Consider the following 20,919-nt stretch of genomic DNA (forward strand, 5'->3'; position numbering starts at 1 on the left):
TATTTTGTTTAACATGGTGGTTTTCATTTACATCCATTCTCTTGAAAATGTCACAATCCCATTTTATTTTAGGTCTGCCATCAAATTCCATTATATATGTGTGTACCACATTTTCTTTATCCATTCATCTGTTGATGAACATCTACACTGACTTTTTGCTACTCTCCCTATTGTGAATAGTGTGGCAGAAAACAGAGATGTACAGTTACTTTTGTGGTATGTTGATATAGAGTCCTTTGAGTGCTGGGAATCAAACTTGAATTTTCTGAAAGAACTGCAAGTTCTCTTAACGACTCGCTCTCCAGCTTTTATTTTTATTTCTTTTTATTATTTGTATATGTCTGTGTAGTTTTATGCAAATGAGTACAGGCTCCTGTGGAGACCAGAAGAAGGAATTGTATCCTTTGTAGCTGGAGATATAGGTAGTTGTGAGCTGCACCCAGCATTAGTGCTGGGACTTGAACTTGAGTTCTCTGCAAGAATAGTATACACTCTTAACTGCTGACTTGTCTGGAGTTACAGATGGTTGCAAGCCACTGTGTGAGTGATGAACACATGCCCTCTGGAGAATAACATATACTCAACAGTGGAGCTATATCTTTATTTTCTCTGTCTTTCTACTTTTGAGGACTGTCTATTCAGATCATTTGCCAATCTTTTGATTTAAAGGTCTTTTGATAGTGTTTAGTTTTTGGAGTTCTTCATATATTTTAGATATATTATTTGTAATGTTTAGCTGTCAAAATCTGTACAGGTGAAAGACCTATCTTTATACTTTCGAATTAATCATCCTTCTGGGGGGATGAGGCCTATATTTCAAGTATTCTACTGGAGGTTCTGAAGTTTTTAAATCTATAGAAGTGAATAGCAGATAGACGGCTGTGGAAGTTCTGACCTAAGGCTCAGGGCTATCAGATTCTAAGGTTGTTCTCAGTTGATGAAGTCTGCTACTTTCACTGAGAGCAGGGTTGCTTTTCCTTGCATTTCTCTTTGTTATCCAAGCCTCCTGCCACCTGTCCTCCTTCTTGGTTTGTTGGTTAAGGCCTTCAGCTCTCTACAAGTGCTTCTTAGGACTGTGTCTTGCTCTGTGGCTCTTGTAAGTTAAATTCAGGCTCCCTCTCTTAATTTTTCCCCCTATTTTGGGGCCCTAACTCCCTCTCCCCCCAAGATGAAGCCCAACCTCTGCCCTCCAAGTCAGTGTGACAGGAATGGAATTGCTAACCATTGTCCCATCCACTGAAGGAGTCACTGTCTCCTCTGAACTGGTTTTGAGACTTGGGTCGGCTGTGGGCTTATTCTAAGAATAGAACTTCCAGTGTCTTTTCTCCAGGACCCATGGCTCACCTTCTGGAGGCTTCAGCTGCTTTCCCTTTCGTCAGAAACCAGCACTCCTGGAATTGTGGGGAGTTTGGCTTCTTTCCTGTATGTTTTCCAACTTTTCCTCTGCACTTTTCAAGTAGTACACCTTGTGACTTTCTGAAGTTCCTTGTGATTTTTTCTCTTTAGGATAGAGTTTATTTTATTCTGACTTTTCCCCTTTAAGGAGCAGCTGCCCTGCTGCCATCTTAAGTACAGCTTTTTTTTATTGTTGTCATTGTTTTAACACTCTGGATTTTGTTTATTTCTTATTAGAATCCTAGAACCTAATAATTAGCCTCAGAAGAAATTACTTCAATGTATTAATATTGCTTAAGTAGAAAAAAGGCTTTACATATTTATTTATATATTTTCATACTTTATCATATACAATTATATCTATGTACACACATGTACTTTGTTTATGGCATCTAGCCATTTTAAAAGACTTTGAAATATATTAAATTCAGACTATTAGAAATAGAGAATCTATTATTTTTCTAAGTTATGTTTTCTTTGACTCTAACTACCTCAGGATGACCTTAGACTCCTGAGCCTCCTGATTTCACTTCTTCATTAGTGGAATTGCAGGCATAGGCCATTATGCTGGGCTTCAAGAGTTTTTTAAACCACTTTCATTTTGTTTGGCCTGGTAAAGCATGCCTGTGGTCCCAGCTATTTGGGAATTTGAAACAGAAGATTATGAAATTGAGGCCATCCGTGGCACATAAGTGAGCTCCTGCCTCCAATCATGCAAGCAGATAAACCTACTTTTTCTCTGATTCAAAAATAGTTACTATATTTGCATTTTAAGGCTGTTTTTTTATTTTACTTTGTTTTTGTTTTTGTTTTTTTTCGAGTCAGGGTTTCTCTGTACAGCCCTGGCTGTCCTGGAACTCACTTTGTAGACCAGGCTGGCCTCGAACTCAGAAATCCTCCTGCCTCTGCCTCCCAAGTGCTGGGATTAAAGGCATGTGCTACCACCGCCCGGCTCATTTTTCTTTTGAAAATATAGTTTATTCATCTTGTGTGCATGTGTACAAGTTCATACACACATACATGTGTGTGTGTGCTTCTCACAATCACATTCTTGAGTATGGAGGTTAAAAGACAGCTTTTAGGAATCAGTTCTCTCTTGACACATTGTGGGCTGGATACTGAAACTCAGATCAAGCCATCTAACTGCCCCCCCCCATTTTATTTATTACATGTTGGGTATTACATATTGTCAGAATATGAGTGTGGAAGTCACATGGCAGCATGTGGGAGTCCGTTGTCTTCCTTCTATTTTTTGTGGGTTCCAGACATTGAAGTTAGATCATCAGGTATGGTGGCAAGCACCTTTAATCTGCCAAGTAATCTTGCACGTCCATTATTACATTTCCTTCTTTAAAAAATATTTATATGTATGTGTTTATAAATGAGTGAGTGCATACATGTTGATGAATATCCTTGGAGGATAGAAGAAGGTACCAGATCCCCTGAAGCTAGAGTAACATGTTGTGATTTACTCAATATGGATTCTGATAATTGAACCTGGATTCTCTAGAAGAGCAGCAAGTGCTCTTAACCACTGAGCCATCTCTCTAGGTCCTATTACGTTTTCTCTTTTTTAAAAAGATTTATTTATTTTATATATGTTAGTACACTGACACTGTCTTCAGACACACCCGAAGACGGCAATGGATCTCATTACAAATAGTTGTGAGCCACCCTGTGGTTGTGGGAATTGAACTCAGGACCACTGGAAGAGCAGTCAGTTTTCTTAACCACTGAGACATCTCTCCAGCTCCTATTAAGTTTTCTTACTTAGGAATATCATACACACACACACACACACACACACACACACAGCATCTTGTTTTCTCATTATTTCATATAAAATTGTGAGAATTCCCCATATCATTAATTACAGTAGTATTTTTAGTCTATATGTGCCTCAGTTATTAATGTAGATTCCTTACAATTTCCAGTAATTTATGGAGTTGTGATAAAGATTCTTTTTAAAAAAGTTAAACTTGGACTAGTGAGATGGTTCAGCTGGTAAAGGCACTTTCTATCAAGCCTGACAACCTGAGTTCAATCCCTGGGAAATACATGGTGAAAGGTGATTATCTATCTACTGCAAGTTATTCTCTGACTTCCACATGTGTGCTAGGATCCTCCCTCCCCCACTAGTAATGAAGCAAAATTTTAAAAAGTTGAAATTGGGTGGGTTTGGTGGCCCCAGCCTGCCTTCTCAGGACTTGGAAGAGAGGCAAGCAGATTTCTGAGTTTTCGGGCCAGCTTGGTCTATATAGAGCAGTGGTTCTCAACCTTCCCAATGCTGTGACCCTTTAGTACAGTTCTTCACGTTGTGATGACCCCAATCATAACAGTATTTTACTTACTACTTCATAACTACAATTTTGCCACTGATATGAGTCGTAAAGTAACTATCTGATATACAGAATATCTAATATCTAATATATCTAATAAACTCCCAAAGGAGTTGAGACCCATAGGTTGAGAACTGAGAACATAAAGACTTCAAATCTAGCCAAGGCTATGTAGTGAGACCCTGCTTAAAAATTTATATGTTAAATTTATATGTCTAATGATCTCATGGAATAATTTGATATTTTATGGTAAAAATATTTAATAAATGTCATGTTGATTTGTGCTTTCAGTTGTTTAATTTGTAACCATTTTCTCCCAGGGCATAAAACCAGCCAGCTTCAATAAAGTCACAGACCCTGAAGTGAAAGAAATAATTGAAGGATGTATTAGACAAAACAAATCTGAAAGGTTGGTGGAATTATAATATTATATAAATGATGGATACATTTTAATCCTGGATCTGTAATATATATTACTGCATGCTGTTTGAAATTTTAATCCTTTCTATCATGTGCTGAATTTTAACTGACATTTGTATTTGATGGGATGAACTTTCATTGGCATCAACTTAATAGTAAGGTGGAATAAATTTTTAAAAGTAAAATGTAAAGCAGGTAAGTAGTTTAGAGTAAGCAGATAGATTACATTTGGTTTTATCTTTCTGCCAACAATAATAGTATAAGTAATATGGGTAGTTTTATCCAAGGAGTATTTTTATATAGATAACTCCTTTAATATTGACTTTTACTTTTATTTTATTTTATTTATTTTGAAAAGATTAATTTTTTATTATATGTAAGTACACTGTAGCTGTCTTCAGACACTCCAGAAGAGGGAGTCAGATCTTGTTACAGATGGTTGTGAGCCACCATGTGGTTGCTGGAATTTGAACTCAGGACCTTCGGAAGAGCAGTCAGGTGCTCTTACCTGCTGAGCCATCTCACCAGCCCCTTGCTTTATTTTTATCTGTGTATAATTAATTACTGATTTAACTTGGCAAATTCATCTTTGAATGCTTTTAAATATTTTTATGTGTATGTGTTTGTGTGCTGTGTGTATATATATGTATCATCTGTATGTAGGTACGTGCAAAAGCCAGAAGAGGTATCACATCCCCTGGATTTGGAGTCATATGCAGTTGGGAGCTGCCCACTGTGGGTGTTGGGAACCAAGCCTGGGTCCTCTAGAAGAGCAGCAAATATTCTTAACTGCTGAACCATCTCTCAGGCCCTATTTTAGCCATTTTATGTGTGTCCTTCAGAAACATATTTTAAGTATGTTCATATTGCTATATGTCCATCACTGCTTTCAACCCCCAAAATATTTCTTCAATTGAAACTATAGCTCTGTAACCACTAATAATTCAGAATTCTTCCTTCCAGACACTGATAATCTCTATTTCCTCTTTTAAAAAATAATTTGTTGAGATCATATTTCCCTCTTTCTCTTCCCTTCTCCCATATCCTTTCATTCATTACTTTTAAAAAAAATGTTGTTTCATGTTAATACAGACACACACACACACAGACATCTAAATGTATCACTACATGTATATATTTTTAGAGCCAACCATTTGATAGTGAGTGAGCAATTGGGGGGCTTTTCCTCTGGGATGAGCTTTTCTCCCACTCTCGGTGTTTCTTAGTGTCCTGTAGTTCTTTGTCTAGCACTGAGTTCATGGGAATTTGCCCTTTCCATATTAGCATGTCTATTGGTGTCATCCTTGTTCAGGTCATGTTTAGCTAACTTGAGTCCTTGTCAGTATTTTTCTTTACTGAATTTTGTTTTCAAATCCTTGATTGCTTATGCCATTTCTTATGGTTTTTTGTTTTTTGTTTTTTTGGACATCATTCCAATATTTATTCTCTTTAATTTCTTTGAGTGTGTGTGTGTATCTTCTTTAAATTCTTGAATCCTTTGAAATTTATGATTGTTATTTTAAATTCTGTATCCTGGGGTTTATTTAGATAATTTAATTGGCAGACATTTTTATAGAACTGGTGAGGTTTGAGGGTGTGGCTATTGCTTTGATCTTTCATATTGTCTATATTTCCTTTTATTAGTTCTATGTCTTGCTAGACCCAGGAGAAGGATGTGGAGGATCTGGCTAGGTGGAGAGGTTGGATGTGGCATGGGTTGGGCCTGTGCATTTGGCCTTGCAGGGTGGAGAAGGATATCTTTCTATATGTCTCTCTATTCTACTTTCTATGTCTGTGAATATGCCTTTTCTAGGTGCCTCATATAAGTGGAATGTTTATTGTTTTATGTTTGGCTTATTACACTTAATTTGGATTTTCTTTCTCTTTTTTTCGGAGACATGGTTTCTCTGTGTAACAACCTTGGTTGTCCTGGAACTTACTCTGTAGACCAGGCTGGCTTCAAACTCACAGAGCTCCACCTGCCTCTGCCTCACCAGTGTTTGGATTAAAGGCATATGCCATCCACTTTCTGACTCCACTCCACCCCACTGGACCACACCCTGTCCTGGTTTAGTATGGCTTTTCAAAGTTGATTTTTATTGTAGCATGTATCAGAATTTCATTTCTTTTAAAATGGGTAATCCATTGTACATTTATACCACATTTTCATAATACATTCATGTGTTAATAAATACTTAATTTCACCTGTTGGGTATTCTTTATCTTCTCTGTCCTAGAAATAAAACCCAAGGCCTTATACATTTTAGGCAGGCACTCTGCCATTGAGGTATAGCCTTAGTACCTTTTGGTTACTATGAGTTATATTATATGAACATTGGAGTATGACATATGTTTAAGTCTGTGCTCCTAAACTTTTTGACTCTATACCTAGAATTAGGATAGTTGGATCATATGATAAATATTGTTTTTAAGGCCTAATACTTGCTAGATAAGTACTATACCACTGAGCTACATCGCCAAACATGCCCTAGACATGTTTTCATTTATTTGTTTATTCTGAGGTAGGTTTTTTTTGTTGTTGTTTTTTTTTTTTTTTTAGCTCTAGCTGTCCTGGAACTTTCTTAAACATATCTCATACAATTATAGTTCATTACTTCTAGTAAACCACTGAATGTGAATGTGCTTGGGCATGCTTTTAATCCTAGCACATAGGAGGCCGTGACAGAAGAATTGAGATTTTGAGGCTAGCTTGAGCTATAATAGTAAGACTCTGTTTTGATTTTTTTTTGGGGGGGGGGTGGTTTCGAGACAGGGTTTCTCTGTGTATCCCTGGCTATCCTGGAACTCACTTTGTAGACCAGGCTGGCCTTGAACTCAGAAATCTGCCTGCCTCTGCCTCCCAAGTGCCAGGATTAAAGGCCTGCGCCACCACGCCCAGCTTTGTTTTGATTTAAAAAGAAGAAGAAGAAGAAGAAAGAAAAGAAAGAGAAGAAGGTGAAAGTAAGAACATGGTAGGATATCCCTTGACTTCCCACACTTTGAGATGCAAATGCAGGCTAATCTATTTGTGTTCAAGGTCAGCCTGGTCTATATGACAAGTTCAAAGTCAGCCAAGGCTACACAGGGAGACAGAAACTACTGTCCTTCATTGAACCACATTAGCTTCACCTCTGACATTCTTCTAAAGAGTGAAATATACACTGATTAAATAACACAAGGTGGCAACTGCTGTGATATAGGAATGGGCTATTACACACACCTTCTGACTGGATATTTGTTGAGTAATGTCTATTTAAAACATCTGTAAGAGTTTGCATTTTCAGTTCACCTTAGAGTTTATACATCTTAGACATGTTTTTAGTTTCCTTTGTTGAAAATCTATTACTTTAGACTAATAATATAAGCCAGTGGCCAGAAGCTAATAAATCTAACCTAACAATTCTCTCTAGGTATATTTTCATGTGTGTTAGACTTTGTTATCAGATATGTTACTGGTTAAGAACTTAATTAAGATCATTTTGTATTCATGGAAATTGACATTTTTGTGTCCCTAATAATAAATTGATTATAAGGTATAGTTTTTAATAACAAAACAATGGATTAATAGAAAATGATTAAGATTCTCACTTTGATACTATTAACTTTTACCATTTAAAGGATTGCATCTTACTTATGACTGGGAGAATTGGTAATGAGAAGTATATTTTGTTTACTAGGTTATCTATCAAGGACTTACTAAACCATGCATTCTTTGCTGAGGATACTGGACTGAGGGTGGAGTTAGCAGAGGAAGATGATTGCTCAAATTCATCCTTGGCTCTAAGACTCTGGGTTGAAGATCCTAAGAAATTAAAAGGCAAACATAAAGACAATGAAGCTATTGAATTCAGTTTCAACTTAGAAGCAGATACACCTGAGGAAGTAGCGTATGAAATGGTAAATAAACCTTAGTAATGCTTTCCCTACACATTATAGTATCCAGTAGATTCTTTTCTACTGCTCATTGCTTTCTTCCTTTCATGTTCTTCTGTGTGCTTGCTCTCCTCTCTTTCCCTCCCCCAATCGCACCTTCCCTCTGTTTGTACAGGTATGCTTGTGCATGCATGTATTTTTACCTCCCCAGTGCAGGATTATAGGTGTGTGCTTTTTGCTCTGCTTTTTGTACAGGTGCTGGGGTTCTAAACTCAAGTGCCCATGCTTGCATGTCAAGTGCTTTACATACCTAGCTGTCTCCCAGATTCCTCTTCTGTTTTCCTTATTTATATTGTTATGCCATTGTAACGTATTTTTATTCGCAAGATATGTTAAATTTGCACACACACTATAATCAACATTACGACATTGCTTTTGTTAAAATAAAATTGGGGGCTGAGGAAATGGTTCCATTGATAAATTACCTGTTGCACAATCAAGCAGACCTAAGTTTGGATCCATGGCCCCTGTGTAAGGTGGTGTGGTGTAGCTCTGTAACCCTAGTTCTGCGTGGGGAAGACAGTAGGAGGCACTAACTGAGAGAACCTGTAACAAAACATAAGGTGAAGAGCAATAGAGGAGGAATTCTGATGTTGGTCTCTGGCCTTCATGTGCACATGCACATATACACAAGAAATCTTAGCCCTCAAAAGGTACAGAAAGCAGATGATTTGCTGGTTCTCATTTCTGGAACTTCTATTATTTGGATGTTGGGCCTCATGGACTGGTTCTAAAGTATTATTATTACTCCATTACTTTGAATTTTTGTTTGATTTTGTTTGTTTGAGACTAAGTTTTATATAACCCACACTGGCCTGGAACTTATTATGTAGCTGAAGATGGCCTTGAAGTCCTGATGTTCCTTCCTTTGCCTCCCACTGCTGGAATTTCAGGTGTGTGACATCATGTCTAATCCTGTTTTTATTGATCTGTAAATTTAAATTTTATTTACTATAAGGTGAGTTTATTGAGAACTTTAAGGTGAGCAAAGTTGTATATGTGTGCTTCATTTGTTTTCTGTAATTTTGTTTTGGTTCTAGAAAAGATTGTGCTGTATAGCTTTGATTGAACTGGTAATCAAAATGTATCCCAGGCTGACCCTCAAACCCATGGCTCGACCTTCCAAGTGATGGGATTATCATCCTCATTAACGTTTTAATAATCTTCCAACTACCATGAAATTTCTGATCTATAGATCCTTAAGTTTTAAGAAGCAGACTATAGGCTGGACTTGGTGGTACATGCTAGTAATCCTAACACTTAAGGGGTAGGGTTAAAAGATTAAGGAGTTCAGAAGTCACTCTGAACTACATATATAGTGAATTTAAGGTCAACTTATGTTGAGATACTGTCTCAAAAACAAAAAATTAAAAAAGCAAGCCAGCAGACTATAGGGCTAAACATGGTATGTTATGGTACTTCAAATTATCCTCTCTGCTGCTCACCCTGTTCCTTCCCTGTTTTCTCACTGTTCTCATGAGAGCACACATTCCTTTTTTTTTAATTGGGTATTTATTTCATTTACATTTCCAATGCTATCCCCAAAGTCCTCCACACGCTCCCCCACCCACTCCCCTACCCACCCACTCCCACTTCTTGGCCCTGGCGTTCCCTTGTACTGAGGCATATAAAGTTTGCACGACCAATGGGCCTCTCTTTCCTCTGATGGCCGACTAGGCCATCTTCTGATTCATATGCAGCTAGAGACACGAGCTCCGGTGGGTGGGGGGGGGGGCGGTATTGGTTAGTTTATATTGTTGTTCCACCTATAGGATTGCAGATCCCTTCAGCTCCTTGGGTACTTTCTCTAGCTCCTCCATTGGGGGCCCTGTGATCCATCCAATAGCTGACTGTGAGCATCTGCTTCTGTGTTTGCCAGGCCCCGGCATAGTCTCACAAGAGACAGCCATATCTGGGTCCTTTCAGCAAAATCTTGCTAGTGTAGAGAGCACACATTCCTTTGATTAGAATGTTGATCTATGCTCCAAACTTCATCTGTATTTTTTTAATAGATAATATTTTTATTTGGGCGATGCCAATCCACTTCCAAATTTCCTTTCCTCTGTGCCACTTTTCTGTTTCCTCCACATATATTTTAAAAGTTTTTTTTCCAGTGCTCATTTCTCACTAAGCTTGTTCCATCTTACAGCATCAGATAATGTGCTCATACAAGACAAAATACCACTTCACTTAGCTGTATTTCTGAGGTGTCAATAGTGGGCATGCTCTTACTGGTTTTTAAGGCAGACTTTGTAACTGCCATTACAAGATCCTCTTGCCTCATACCTTGAAGTGTTAAAGACTCTCATATGTGTACATGTCCAATTTAAAAAGCATATAGAGACCAACTATTAATTATCAGTTATTTACTAGAATTTTGGATTTGGGATACAAAATATGATTTAAATAAAGCTAAAAATTTAAAGAAGAATTTATTTATTATATTTTCTTTGTAGGTCAAGTCTGGATTCTTCCATGAAAGTGATTCCAAAGCTGTTGCTAAGTCCATTAGGGACCGAGTGACATTGATTAAAAAGATAAGGGAAAAAAAGCCTGCTGGATGCTTGGAGGAACGCAGGGATTCCCAGTGCAAGTATGTGAGGAATGTACTTCCTCAACAGCAGACTGCAACTTTACAACCTACTCCTGGTCCACACACTGCAGCTGAGTATGAAGAAACAGAAGTTGATCAACATGTTCGACAGCAGTTTCTACAGGGCAAACCACAGCAGCAGTCCTCCTCTGTTAGGGGTAAGACAGTTGTAAAGACAAAGAAATGAAGTTTTTTGTTTTTGTTTTTGGTTTTGGTTTTGGTTTTGGTTTTTGGTTTTTTGAGAAAATGTAGTTTCTTAAATAGCATTTTTGTACTTCTATCATCTATTATTCTATTAAGCCTTTAAAAACATTTGAAATAGACTGCAGGGATCCATCCCATAATCAGCATCCAAACGCTGACACCATTGCATACACTAGCAAGATTTTGCTGAAAGGACCCTGATATAGCTGTCTCTAGTGAGACTACGCTGGGGCCTAGCAAACACATAAGTGGATGCTCACAGTCAGCTATTGGATGGATCACAGGGCCCCCAATGGAGGAGCTAGAGAAAGTACCCAAGGAGCTAAAGGGATCTGCAACCCTTTAGGGTGGAACAACATTATGAACTAGCCAGTACCTCCAGAGTTCGTGTCTCTAGTTGCATATGTAGCAGAAGATGGCCTAGTCAGCCATCACTGAAAAGAGAGGCCCATTGGTCGTGCAAACTTTATATGCCCCAGTACAGGGGAATGCCAGGGCCAAGAAGTGGGAGTGGGTGGGTAGGGGAGTGGGTGGGGGTTATGGGGGACTTTTGGGATAGCATTGGAAATGTAAATGAGGAAAATACCTAATTAAAAGAAAACATTTGAAATAGACCAGATAGTTTCCTTATATTAAAATCAAGAAAATTTAGGAATTTGTTCCAGTTGAGAGTACTTCCTAGTATGCAGGAAGCCCTGGACTTGATCCTCTCCACCATATAAACTGGGCATGGTAGCACTTAACCCATAATTCCAGCATTTGGAAAATGGAGGCGGGAGGATTAGAAGTTCATGGTAATACTCAGCTTGTTTAAGGCCAGTCTGGAGTACATGGTAGTCATCCCAATTCATTGAGTGACTTGCCCATTGTTCTAGTTGCAGAAATATTATATTATAGCAACTATTCCAGTTCAGAGAAATGATATTGATAATATTTATAATAGTCTAGCATAAGCTCATGAAGAAAATTTAGAACTAAAGATACAGTTTGTTTCTTAAGAAAGAGTTTTCTAGATATTAAGAGCCTTAGTATTTTCATTTCATTTTGCTTTTTATTTTTGGGTTATTTTTTATAATTCATTTGTCTTTTTAAAGAACACAGAATAGCAGGGTATAGTACCATAGGCCTTTAATCTCAGCACTCTGAATTCATAGGCAGGCAGATCTCTGTGAGTTAGAGGCCACTTTAGTCTACATAGTGAATCCCAGGTCAGCCAGGACTACATAGGAAGACTGTGCCAAAACAATAACAGCAACAGCAAATGATTAATTAAATAAAATATAAATAAGTAAAAAAGTAAAAGTACTTGCATCATTATTGTCAGCTGTTCTATAAAGGGAGTGCATTTTCCTACACACTCTGTAGGAGTTATGTACCATGAGACTTGTATTTAAATCTTAACAAGTGTATATTAGTTAGGATATACATGAAATGACTGGCAAATTAATTTAGTTGATTTTCTTCCTCATTCTTTTTGTTTTTCTTCTTTGTTTGTTTGTTCTGGGGATGATCTTGCTATATAGTCCAGGCTGTGCCCTCAAACTCATGATCCTCTTGCCTATGTCTTCCAAGTGCTGGGATTATGGCTATATATCGCTGTGGCTAACTGCAGCTTCTTCCCTTCCCTCTTCCCCGTTTCTTGCCTTCCCTTTCCCCTCCTATTCTCTTGTTTCCTACCCCTCCCCTCACTCGCAGTGATTAGAGTAGAGCCAAGGCCTTGTGCATTATAGGCAAGTAATCTATCACAAAACTATATCTTCAGTTCCTGGAATTATGTTTATGTGATTTTATGGTTGTTGTTTTTCAACATATGGTCTCAACTGTGTGGTTTTGGGTGTCTTGGAACTTGTTCTGTAGACCAGGCTGGCCTTGAATTTACAGAGATCTTCCTGCCTCTGCCTGGCAAGTGCTGGGATTAATGACGTGTGCCATTATGCTTGGGTTTTGTGATTATTTTAAGTTTGCTTTATAAAGAAAAACTTAAGACTGTGGAAAGTGGACAGGGTATAACATCTGCCTATAATCTCAGCACACTGAAGGCTGAGGTAGGAGGATGAAGAGTTTGATGTCAGGCTGGGGAGATGACTCAGTAATTGCCTTGCACAGGACATGAATTCAAAACAAAACAAAACAAAACAAAACAGGTTTGATGGTGTGCACTTGTAATCCTGGTGCTAGAGAAGTGGAGAGAGGCATGTTCCCAATGTTTGATGGCCAGCCTATTTGGTGAGCTTCAGGCCATTGGAGATCCTGCCTCAAAAAAAAAAAAAAAAAAAAAAAGCAGGTGGTACCTAAGCACTGATAACCAGAGTTGTGTACTTGTGCACATACATGTGAGCATATTCCTCCAAACCTCTCTTCTACCTCTTCTTCTCTCCTATTGTTTGAGGGTACTCTCACAACACAAAGACAATTTTAGGGATGGAAACATACTTGTCTTAGTCAGCGTTTCTATTCCTGCACAAACATCATGACCAAGAAGCAAGTTGGGGAGGAAAGGGTTTATTCAGCTTACATTTCCACACTGCTGTTCATCACCAAGGAAGCCAGGACTGGAACTCAAGCAGGTCAGGGAGCTGGAGCTGATGCAGAGGCCATGGAGGGATGTTCTTTACTGGCTTGCCTCTCCTGGCCTGATCAGCCTGCTCTCTTATAGAACCCAAGACTACCAGCCCAGAGATGGTCCCACCCACAAGGGGCCCTCCACTTGATCGCTAATTAAGAAAATGCCTTACAGCTGGTTCTCATGGAGGCATTTCCTCAAGGGAGACTCCTTTCTCTGTGATAACTCCAGCTTGTGTCAAGTTGATACACAAAACCAGCCAGCACAATACTCAATAGCAGAATGTGAATTCATCATGTTCGAGGCTGTGTTTGATTCTTAGCATTCAAAGAAAAAGAAACTGTTGCTTACATCCCAATGTTAACATTTCATTTCCATGAGAGTTTTATGTGTTGGGTACTTGTTTGGTTTTGAGACAGGCCTTGCTTTATAGCCTACACTATCCTTGAACTTACATATACCCCAGGCTGACCTCTGATTTGTGATCTTTTATCTTCTATTTCCCCAATGGTGATATTAGTTCTTTTGAAAAATATTAATTATTAAGTATGTATATTTTATTTGAAACTCTATGATTGTCATAGTAGAAAAAAATTAAAGGAACATTTTATTGTTATTTTTACCATTTGAATATTGTGCTTCATGGTTTCCCTTCTACCTTTTTTGTTCATTTCCATTGTTAAAGGTGACACTTCATCTGAGCCAACAGCTGGACCAGTTCTACATTCAGATACTTCAAGTCATCCCACTGTAGCCTATTCTTCAAACCAGACAACTAGCTCTCAGGTATTTTCTAGTATCCTACAAGCTTACATAAGTGTTCCAGAACAAATACATTCTTCTTACCAACTACTAGGATATTGCTAGCAAATTTCAGGGGTGAGAGAATTGCTACTATATATATATATATATATATATATATATATATATATATATATGTTGTATATACTGTATATGTACTGATATCTTATATATAAATATATGTGTATGTATTATATTGTGAATTGGAGGATTTATCTGTTTTCTTTTATTTACCACTTGCAGGAGCAGCCAAAGCTGACTCAGTCCCCAGTTTTGCCTGTGGTTCAAGGTCAGTCCTCTGTTATGCCCATATATGCTGCTGGAGTTGGAGTTGTTTCACAGTCCCAAATCTCTCCCTTAACTATCCAGAAGGTCTCACAGATAAAGGTAGGGCACATTTCTTGTTTGTTTGTTGTTTTTGAAGACAATATTTTTCTGTGTCTCTGTCGGATCTGAAATTTGCTCTGTAATCCAGGCTGACCTCAAACTTAGAGATTGGCCTGCCTTTGCTGCCTGAGTGCTGGGATAAAAGGTGTGTACCACCACTGCCCAGCAATTTAGTCACATTTTAACAAGTATTTTTATTTCAGTGTTAAATTTTAGTATAATTTTATTTGTATGAGTGCTTTTCCTGCATGTATGTCTATACCACATGAATTCCTGGTACCTGTAGACCAGAAGAAGGTTTCAGATCTCCTGGATCTGGACTTAAAGTTGGTTGTGGGTGCTAGGAATTGACCCAGGTCTTCTGGAAGAGTAGCTAGTGCTCTGATCCATGTCCAACCTCCATAAGGCCTATATTTTAGAGGCTGTTTATTAACTTAAACATATTGTCTATGTTTTTCTGATAAGTAACAATTAACTTTCATCTGTTAATCATAGATTAGGTAAAGACCACTGAAGGTTCAAAGTTAACCATGCTTCCTCATACCCAGTACATTTCTCTTGAGAACCTATCTAATACTGTGCAAGTAGACTTTAGAAATACTACATGTATAATTGGAGAATAGAGAAATTAGTGCAACCAAAGGGTTATTTGGGACTCTTGTCTCTTTTTCTTGGTAAACCAGTCTTTTCTTTGTATTGAATTTTTCCAGGTTGATTAGATGATAGAGGAATATCTGTTACAGTTAATTTAAAATACTATTTTATAGACTTTCCTAATTTTTGCCACATTCACCAAAATTCTTGGATTGCTTTTAGATTTTTTTAATTGGGAAAATTTTGATTTTGCAATGCACAAAAACAGTATTATTCATTTATGACAATGAGTAAACCATCTTAGTGTGAATTCATGTATCCATGTCGTATTCAGGTTGCTTGTGTCATGGACTTTGGACATAGTTGTATTTTTGTCTTGCATTATACATTTGTTTGTTCCACTCTCCACTCCATGCATGTGCTTTCCCTCTCTGGGAGTAAGATGCTCTGAGCTTTCCGATATTCCTTTTTTTTTTTTTTTTTTGGCTTTTCCAGACAAGGTTTCTCTATGTAGTCTTGGCTGTCATGGAACTTACTTTTTAGACCAGGCTGGCCTCGAACTCAGAAATCTGCCTGCCTCTGCCTCCCAAGTGCTGGGATTAAAGGTGTGTGCTCGCTTTCAGATATTCTTAAGTTAGTATGTGGTGCATTTGCTTCTTTTAAGAAATTGACCTAGAGAACCTGACAGCTTCTGGAACAGGCAGAAGCACAGAGGCGCTGAGGCAGCACCCTGTGTGGGCCGGGGACAGCCGGCCACCTTCCGGACCAGAGGACAGGTGCCCGCCCGGCTGGGGAGGCGACCTAAGCCACAGCAGCAGCGGTCGCCATCTTGGTCCGGGACCCGCCGAACTTAGGGAATTAGTCTGAACAGGTGAGAGGGTGCGCCAGAGAACCTGACAGCTTCTGGAACAGGCGGAAGCACAGAGGCGCTGAGGCAGCACCCTTTGTGGGCCGGGGACAGCCAGCCACCGTCCGGACCGGAGGACAGGTGCCCGTCCGGCTGGGGAGGCGGCCTAAGCCACAGCAGCAGCGGTCGCCATCTTGGTCCGAGACCCGCCGAACTTAGGAAATTAGTCTGAACAGGTGAGAGGGTGCGCCAGAGAACCTGACAGCTTCTGGAACAGGCAGAAGCACAGAGGCGCTGAGGCAGCACCCTGTGTGGGCCGGGGACAGCCGGCCACCTTCCGGACCGGAGGACAGGTGCCCACCCGGCAGGGGAGGCGGCCTAAGCCACAGCAGCAGCGGTCGCCATCTTGGTCCCGGGACTCCAAGGAACTTAGGAATTTAGTCTGCTTAGGTGAGAGTCTGTACCACCTGGGAACTGCCAAAGCAACACAGTGTCTGAGAAAGGTCCTGTTTTGGGCCTTCTTCTTCGGCCAGGAGGAGGTCCAAATACAAGATATCTGCGCACCTTCCCTGTAAGAGAGCTTGCCAGCAGAGAGTGCTCTGAGCACTGAAACTCAGAGGAGAGAATCTGTCTCCCAGGTCTGCTGATAGACGGTAACAGAATCACCAGAAGAACAATCTCTAAACAGAGTCAACTATAACTACTAACTCCAGAGATTACCAGATGGCGAAAGGTAAACGGAGGAATCTTACTAACAGGAACCAAGACCACTCACCATCACCAGAACCCAGCACACCCACTTCGCCCAGTCCAGGGAACCCCAACACACCTGAGAACCTAGACCTAGATTTAAAAGCATATCTCATGATGATGGTAGAGGACATCAAGAAGGACTTTAATAAATCACTTAAAGAAATACAGGAGAACACTGCTAAAGAGTTACAAGTCCTTAAAGAAAAACAGGAAAACACAATCAAACAGGTAGAAGTCCTTACAGAAAAAGAGGAAAAAACATACAAACAGGTGATGGAAATGAACAAAACCATACTAGACCTAAAAAGGGAAGTAGACACAATAAAGAAAACTCAAAGCGAGGCAACACTAGAGATAGAAACCCTAGGAAAGAAATCTGGAACCATAGATTTGAGCATCAGCAACAGAATACAAGAGATGGAAGAGAGAATCTCAGGTGCAGAAGATTCCATAGAGAACATCGGCACAACAATCAAAGAAAATGGAAAATGCAAAAAGATCCTAACTCAAAATATCCAGGAAATCCAGGACACAATAAGAAGACCAAACGTACGGATAATAGGAGTGGATGAGAATGAAGATTTTCAACTCAAAGGTCCAGCAAACATCTTCAACAAAATTATTGAAGAAAACTTCCCAAATCTAAAGAATGAGATGCATATGAACATACAAGAAGCCTACAGAACTCCAAATAGACTGGACCAGAAAAGAAATTCCTCCCGACACATAATAATCAGAACATCAAATGCACTAAATAAAGATAGAATACTAAAAGCAGTAAGGGAAAAAGGTCAAGTAACATATAAAGGCAAGCCTATCAGAATTACACCAGATTTTTCACCAGAGACTATGAAAGCCAGAAGAGCCTGGACAGATGTTATACAGACACTAAGAGAACACAAACTGCAGCCCAGGCTACTATACCCAGCCAAACTCTCAATTATCATAGAGGGAGAAACCAAAGTATTCCACGACAAAACCAAATTCACGCATTATCTCTCCACGAATCCAGCCCTTCAAAGGATAATAACAGAAAAAAACCAATACAAGAACGGGAACAACGCCCTAGAAAAAACAAGAAGGTAATCCCTCAACAAACCTAAAAGAAGACAGCCACAAGAACAGAATGCCACCTTTAACAACTAAAATAACAGGAAGCAACAATTACTTTTCCTTAATATCTCTTAACATCAATGGTCTCAACTCGCCAATAAAAAGACATAGACTAACAAACTGGCTACACAAACAAGACCCAACATTTTGCTGCTTACAGGAAACTCATCTCAGAGAAAAAGATAGACACTACCTCAGAATGAAAGGCTGGAAAACAATTTTCCAAGCAAATGGTATGAAGAAACAAGCAGGAGTAGCCATCCTAATATCTGATAAGATTGACTTCCAACCCAAAGTCATCAAAAAAGACAAGGAGGGACACTTCATTCTCATCAAAGGTAAAATCCTCCAAGAGGAACTCTCAATTCTGAATATCTATGCTCCAAATACAAGAGCAGCCACATTCACTAAAGAAACTTTAGTAAAGCTCAAAGCACACATTGCGCCTCACACAATAATAGTGGGAGACTTCAACACACCACTTTCACCAATGGACAGATCATGGAAACAGAAACTAAACAGGGACACACTGAAACTAACAGAAGTGATGAAACAAATGGATCTGACAGATATCTACAGAACATTTTACCCTAAAACAAAAGGATATACCTTCTTCTCAGCACCTCATGGTACCTTCTCCAAAATTGACCACATAATAGGTCACAAATCAGGCCTCAACAGATTCAAAAATATTGAAATTGTCCCATGTATCCTATCAGATCACCATGCACTAAGGCTGATCTTCAATAACAAAATAAATAACAGAAAGCCAACATTCACATGGAAACTGAACAACACTCTTCTCAATGATACCTTGGTCAAGGAAGGAATAAAGAAAGAAATTAAAGACTTTTTAGAGTTTAATGAAAATGAAGCCACAACGTACCCAAACCTTTGGGACACAATGAAAGCATTTCTAAGAGGGAAACTCATAGCTATGAGTGCCTTCAAGAAAAAACGGGAGAGAGCACATACTAGCAGCTTGACAACACATCTAAAAGCTCTAGAAAAAAAGGAAGCAAATTCACCCAAGAGGAGTAGACGGCAGGAAATAATCAAACTCAGGGGTGAAATCAACCAAGTGGAAACAAGAAGAACTATTCAAAGAATTAACCAAACGAGGAGTTGGTTCTTTGAGAAAATCAACAAGATAGATAAACCCTTAGCTAGACTCACTAAAGGGCACAGGGACAAAATCCTAATTAACAAAATCAGAAATGAAAAGGGAGACATAACAACAGATCCTGAAGAAATCCAAAACACCATCAGATCCTTCTACAAAAGGCTATACTCAACAAAACTGGAAAACCTGGACGAAATGGACAAATTTCTGGACAGATACCAGGTACCAAAGTTGAATCAGGATCAAGTTGACCTTCTAAACAGTCCCATATCCCCTAAAGAAATAGAAGCAGTTATTAATAGTCTCCCAGCCAAAAAAAGCCCAGGACCAGACGGGTTTAGTGCAGAGTTCTATCAGACCTTCAAAGAAGATCTAACTCCAGTTCTGCACAAACTTTTTCACAAGATAGAAGTAGAAGGTATTCTACCCAACTCATTTTATGAAGCCACTATTACTCTGATACCTAAACCACAGAAAGATCCAACAAAGATAGAGAACTTCAGACCAATTTCTCTTATGAACATCGATGCAAAAATCCTTAATAAAATTCTCGCTAACCGAATCCAAGAACACATTAAAGCAATCATCCATCCTGACCAAGTAGGTTTTATTCCAGGGATGCAGGGATGGTTTAATATACGAAAATCCATCAATGTAATCCATTATATAAACAAACTCAAAGACAAAAACCACATGATCATCTCGTTAGATGCAGAAAAAGCATTTGACAAGATCCAACACCCATTCATGATAAAAGTTCTGGAAAGATCAGGAATTCAAGGCCAATACCTAAACATGATAAAAGCAATCTACAGCAAACCAGTAGCCAACATCAAAGTAAATGGAGAGAAGCTGGAAGCAATCCCACTAAAATCAGGGACTAGACAAGGCTGCCCACTTTCTCCCTACCTTTTCAACATAGTACTTGAAGTATTAGCCAGAGCAATTCGACAACAAAAGGAGATCAAGGGGATACAAATTGGAAAAGAGGAAGTCAAAATATCACTTTTTGCAGATGATATGATAGTATATATAAGTGACCCTAAAAATTCCAACAGAGAACTCCTAAACCTGATAAACAGCTTCGGTGAAGTAGCTGGATATAAAATTAACTCAAACAAGTCAATGGCCTTTCTCTACACAAAGAATAAACAGGCTGAGAAAGAAATTAGGGAAACAACACCCTTCTCAATAGCCACAAATAATATAAAATATCTCGGCGTGACTCTAACGAAGGAAGTGAAAGATCTGTATGATAAAAACTTCAAGTCCCTGAAGAAAGAAATTAAAGAAGATCTCAGAAGATGGAAAGATCTCCCATGCTCATGGATTGGCAGGACCAACATTGTAAAAATGGCTATCTTGCCAAAAGCAATCTACAGATTCAATGCAATCCCCATTAAAATTCCAACTCAATTCTTCAACGAATTAGAAGGAGCAATTTGCAAATTCATCTGGAATAACAAAAAACCGAGGATAGCAAAAACTCTTCTCAAGGATAAAAGAACCTCTGGTGGAATCACCATGCCTGACCTAAAGCTTTACTACAGAGCAATTGTGATAAAAACTGCATGGTACTGGTATAGAGACAGACAAGTGGACCAATGGAATAGAATTGAAGACCCAGAAATGAACCCACACACCTATGGTCACTTGATCTTCGACAAGGGAGCCAAAACCATCCAGTGGAAGAAAGACAGCATTTTCAACAATTGGTGCTGGCACAACTGGTTGTTATCATGTAGAAGAATGCGAATCGATCCATACTTATCTCCTTGTACTAAGGTCAAATCTAAGTGGATCAAGGAACTTCACATAAAACCAGAGACACTGAAACTTATAGAGGAGAAAGTG

The 20,919-nt window shown here is 38.9% G+C and overlaps 1 protein-coding gene across 10 annotated transcripts in view; it reads left to right on the forward strand.

Moving 5' to 3' along the window:
• The window catches only part of Wnk3 (WNK lysine deficient protein kinase 3), a 151,418-nt gene that overhangs the window by 53,625 nt on the left and 76,874 nt on the right, over nucleotides 1–20,919 (forward strand). For all 10 annotated transcript variants that reach the window (XM_006528871.4, XM_006528870.4, XM_006528872.4 and 7 more), the window contains 5 exons: nucleotides 4,055–4,143; nucleotides 7,832–8,051; nucleotides 10,544–10,838; nucleotides 14,133–14,233; nucleotides 14,492–14,635. In XM_006528871.4, coding sequence (XP_006528934.1) covers nucleotides 4,055–4,143; nucleotides 7,832–8,051; nucleotides 10,544–10,838; nucleotides 14,133–14,233; nucleotides 14,492–14,635 — 849 coding nt within the window. The remainder of the gene's footprint in view (nucleotides 1–4,054; nucleotides 4,144–7,831; nucleotides 8,052–10,543; nucleotides 10,839–14,132; nucleotides 14,234–14,491; nucleotides 14,636–20,919) is intronic.

The sequence above is a fragment of the Mus musculus genome, chromosome X (assembly GCF_000001635.26).
Source record: "Mus musculus strain C57BL/6J chromosome X, GRCm38.p6 C57BL/6J".
Lineage (NCBI taxonomy): Eukaryota > Metazoa > Chordata > Mammalia > Rodentia > Muridae > Mus > Mus musculus.